Here is a 3,892-nt window from a genome sequence, read left to right as displayed (position 1 = left end):
GCAGGAATGGGAGCTGCCCTCCTGGGCACAGCTTCTGCACCGTCTCAGTCCGCCTGGAGGAGAGACCAGGCATTAGGACAGGAAAAGGGAGTTAGGGAGACCCAGAAAGGAGAGATGGAGACATGTGGCAAACAGGCTCCGGATAGAGGGGAAAACAGTTCAGGATGGAAGGACTCAGGTGGGTGAGTGTGTAAGTGTGCATGTGTGTGTGCACAAGGGAGTTTAGAGGAACAGAAGTGCACCTACCTTTTGGTGTCAACAGTGGTGACATTGAAGGTGACTCCCTTGAGCCAGAGCACCATGAACAGTCTCTGGGAGAAGGGGCAGTTCCCGATCTTGGCCCCATCACTGCCAGCCTGGAAAGCAACCCCCAGCCCAAGGTTAGGCCTGGTGCACCCCACTCATCCCCAGGCCATTCTCTGCATCTCCTACTCCCAGACCTAGCTGGTTTCTGCCTAGTCATGACACATACTCAGTCTCACCGCTAAAAGCACCCCTCCAGAACTGGGCTCTCTACCCTGGGGTCTGGGTCAAACCTAAGATGGGTCAGTGAGAATATCTTCTGTAAAGGTAGGCTTCTGGTTCCCCAGAGAGTTGAGGACGGATGGAGGTAGGCAGAGGGAATGGGCTTTGGAGAATTTGGAGGATTTGGACCCTAGAGAGGGAACACTAATGGTGGTGTAGTTAGTTTTCTCTGTACTATCCTAAGCACTTTACATACAAAAACTCATTTAATTCTCACATTGACCCATGAAATAACGCCTAGAGAGGGACTTCCGTGAGGCTAGAGTTGTGGGCTAGAGGCCTGGATTCCTGAATGGAGTACAGCCTGAGAACAGGAGAGGTGGGGCAGGGTTTGGCAGCAGGAGTTCTGGTTCTCTATACCTCTACCCAAGCAGCTGGGTGGGGAGTCAAGGGGCTCAGAGCCTCACCCTAGAGATGTGGAGGGCCTTGCAGAGGGGGGCTGCCCTCTAATCTGCAAGTAGTGACCTCATCCCCCAAAGGACACCTCCCCGTTAGCTGAGGGTGATTCATCTGTGTCTCCGGTCTCAGCAGCTTCCTTCCTGGCAAGCAGTGGGGGTAGGGACCTGTGAGGCTGAGGCCTGGGCAGCGAAGGCCACCTCCCTCTTCCCTGGGCACAGCTGGGGTTTCCCAGGACAAGTCCCCTGGCTCCGGATAATCTTCCTCACACAGGACCCAGGGCTGGAATCTCTGTAGCGCAGACTCACCCAGGAGTAAAAATAAAAATAGCCCCTGAGGCAAGTGTGAGAGTGAGGTGGGGACCACACCTAAGGGGGTCGACCCAGGCATGGCTGAGGGAGAGGGAATGGCTACCGGAGAAGCCCCTGCATAAAGGAGAGGGAGAAACGGGCTGGAACACACAAAGGCTAGATGAACAAAAGCGGGGAAGTGGAGAGAAAGGAGGCAGGAAAGCGAAGGGTGGGGAGAAAGTGTGAACCGGGAGTTACCGACGGAGGGGGAGGTCGCTAAAGGGAGGGAGGGGCACAAAGAAGAGATCCAGAGAGGGGAGAGAATGCAGCGCTAGTGGGGAAGGGAGCGGGGAGGAAACGGCAGCCCGCGGTTTCGATATGCAAATGCCTTGGGACCACCTCTCGTCATCCACACCCGCAGAGAGCACAGAGCTGGGGCGACTCTTTTTCTTCTGTTTTTGTAACCCCCAAACCCTAAACGCCCTAACCCAGCTCTCCTCCTTCTGCTCTCTCCCCATCTACCCTCGCGGTAGCCACAGCTCAACTCTCATCTCCTCGCCACCACCCTTTCTCTCGCTTCTCCAAGTCCTCAGGACACTCATTCTCGACCCCATCACCTCTCTGAGCCAGCTTCTGGAACTCTACTCCCACTCTCCCGTCTCCTTCCACCCCACCAATTCTTCCCAGTTCACCTGGTCCCACTCCCAGGCCTCCGGACCACACCCTCTTCCTTGAAACCTCCCCCGCCCCGACACCCCCCCCATCCAAGTCTCCCCCACTATGCTCCTCACCCTCTGATCTTCTTGTAGGGCCCTCATCCGGACGTTTCCCTCTGTCCCACCCAAAGCCTGTAGGTCTCCTGCTGCCCCCTTCTCTCTCGGTCCTCCTATCAGCTGTCCCCCCACACCCACTCCCGTCAATCTTCTCAGCTCCCGGGAACCCTCCCTTTTCTCTACTTTCCTGTCCTTCACCTGCTGGAAACTTGCACTTCTACAAACTTTTCAGGGTTGAGCCTAGATTTCTCATTACCGCGCACACATCAATTGTCTTCCCTTCCCAAAGCCCGGCCACCACCACCCCAGGCCCCTGCCACACACGCCCTAAAGACTGCACGTGGGTTTGGGGGGTGGGGATCAAAGAGGAAAGGGATTAGGGAGTTAAGGCTGGAGCTGGGGAAAAGCGCAAGTTGCCTTCCAGTAACTTGGAGGGGGGCCTAGGAGGGAGAATGTGTTCTTACCTTCACGAACAATTCGACCTGCGGTTGTTCTTCGGCCATGGTTGCGACGGGGACCAGGAAGCGGCCGTCTCTGGGGGGAACTGGGAGGGGGCGGGGCCAGGGAGAAGGCGGTCTCACAGAAAAGATTCTCTCCCCCAGACCTGGGACTACTCGCCCTGCAGCGCCGCAAGAGCCCGATCAGACCCGCTCACTTCAGACGCGGCCTCTCGACCAGCCCAGCGTACTCCACACCCAGCGGATCTAGCTCTACCCCCTCCCGGGCTGGATCTGGGAGCTGACTCACGGACCGCCCCGCCCTGAACCGGCGGAGGAGACAGGCGCGGGGGCGGAACTCGAGGACCTAGGGAGCGGGCCCGGAGGGGTGAGCCTCAGGTCTCCCAGATGATGGGGAAGGGGGTGTTGAGGAGAGGGAATCCTGGGAAACTTCTTGTGTCCCTGCCAGTCTCCTTGAACAAGGGACTTTTTTCTGCCTCAGTTTCCCTGCTTCATTAATCAGAGGACACTCCCACTCAACCCTCACACAATCTGACACCGACTGCTTGGGCACGTCCCTGAGGGCCCAGAAAGGGAATTATAGAAGGGAAAGGTGGTCCTTTATTACTTTCTCCAAGTTCCCTCGGAACTCCAGTCCAAATTCTGGGTTGCTAGGACTGTGGCCCAGGAGAGGGACTTGCAAGTGGAAGCCTGGGTTGGAGGAAGAGAGTGGTGAGAGGTAGGGCAGGCGTGGGGAAAGGAGATAACCAGGCCTTGTGCTGGGGAAACCGGAAGCTGAGCCAAGGGGCTTCATCACTGGCGGAGGTGCTGTCCCGCTCCGTAGTCTGGTCAGCTTTAATGCTTCTACTTCTGCCCCCCACCCCGCGTCTGGGGCCCTTTCCTGTGCCCCTTGCCCTTTTATCACTGACGGGTTGCCTTGGATTTCGGGTGGAAGCATGGGGTTATTGTGGCCCCAGAGTAGAGCTGCACCGATGCTAGGGGCTGGCGGTAGCTGGTCCTATCATGGGGGAAAAAAGTGAAGATCAGACAGAATAGTGTGAGTGGAGTCCTCAGAAGGACTAAGGACTCCGCAACAAGAGAAGCCACCGCAATGAGAAGCCCGCGTACAGCAATGAAGACCCAACGCAGCCAAAAATAAATAAATACATAAAGAAAGAAAGAAAGAAGGAAGTAGGGAAGACAGAGGAAAAAGAGTTCTCTCCTTCCCTCCCCAATAACCTTGATTTTGGAGGTTCTATCAAACCCTTTATGATCTGCTGAAAAATAGCCCAAAAATATGTCCTCCAAACTGGACATACGCCAGCCTCCACATTTGAATCTCTCTCCTATCCAGCCATCCCTTTCTTCCTCACCACCCTCTGTCTAACAGGACACCTACAGTTTCAGAAAATCATGGTGGAATGCAAGGACATAGGAGCAAAACAGGGCTTGAAACTTAAAAAAAGGGAAA

The 3,892-nt window shown here is 55.8% G+C and overlaps 2 protein-coding genes across 2 annotated transcripts in view; one reads left to right on the top strand and one right to left on the bottom strand.

Moving 5' to 3' along the window:
* The window catches only part of CLIC1 (CLIC family member 1), a 4,954-nt gene extending 2,467 nt beyond the window's left edge, over nt 1-2,487 (bottom strand). The window contains exons 1-3 of the mRNA XM_007459549.1: nt 2,449-2,487; nt 247-356; nt 7-53 (exon numbers count right to left, since the gene is read on the bottom strand). Coding sequence (XP_007459611.1) covers nt 7-53; nt 247-356; nt 2,449-2,487 — 196 coding nt within the window. The remainder of the gene's footprint in view (nt 1-6; nt 54-246; nt 357-2,448) is intronic.
* MSH5 (mutS homolog 5) overlaps nt 523-3,892 on the top strand; it is a 24,104-nt gene continuing 20,734 nt past the window's right edge. The window contains exon 1 of the mRNA XM_007459550.1: nt 523-570. The gene's annotated coding sequence lies outside the window, so the exon portion shown is untranslated. The remainder of the gene's footprint in view (nt 571-3,892) is intronic.

Source organism: Lipotes vexillifer, unplaced genomic scaffold (assembly GCF_000442215.2).
Source record: "Lipotes vexillifer unplaced genomic scaffold, Lipotes_vexillifer_v1.1 scaffold862, whole genome shotgun sequence".
Classification (NCBI taxonomy): Eukaryota; Metazoa; Chordata; class Mammalia; order Artiodactyla; family Lipotidae; genus Lipotes; species Lipotes vexillifer.
This window is presented reverse-complemented; position numbering and strand designations above follow the sequence as displayed.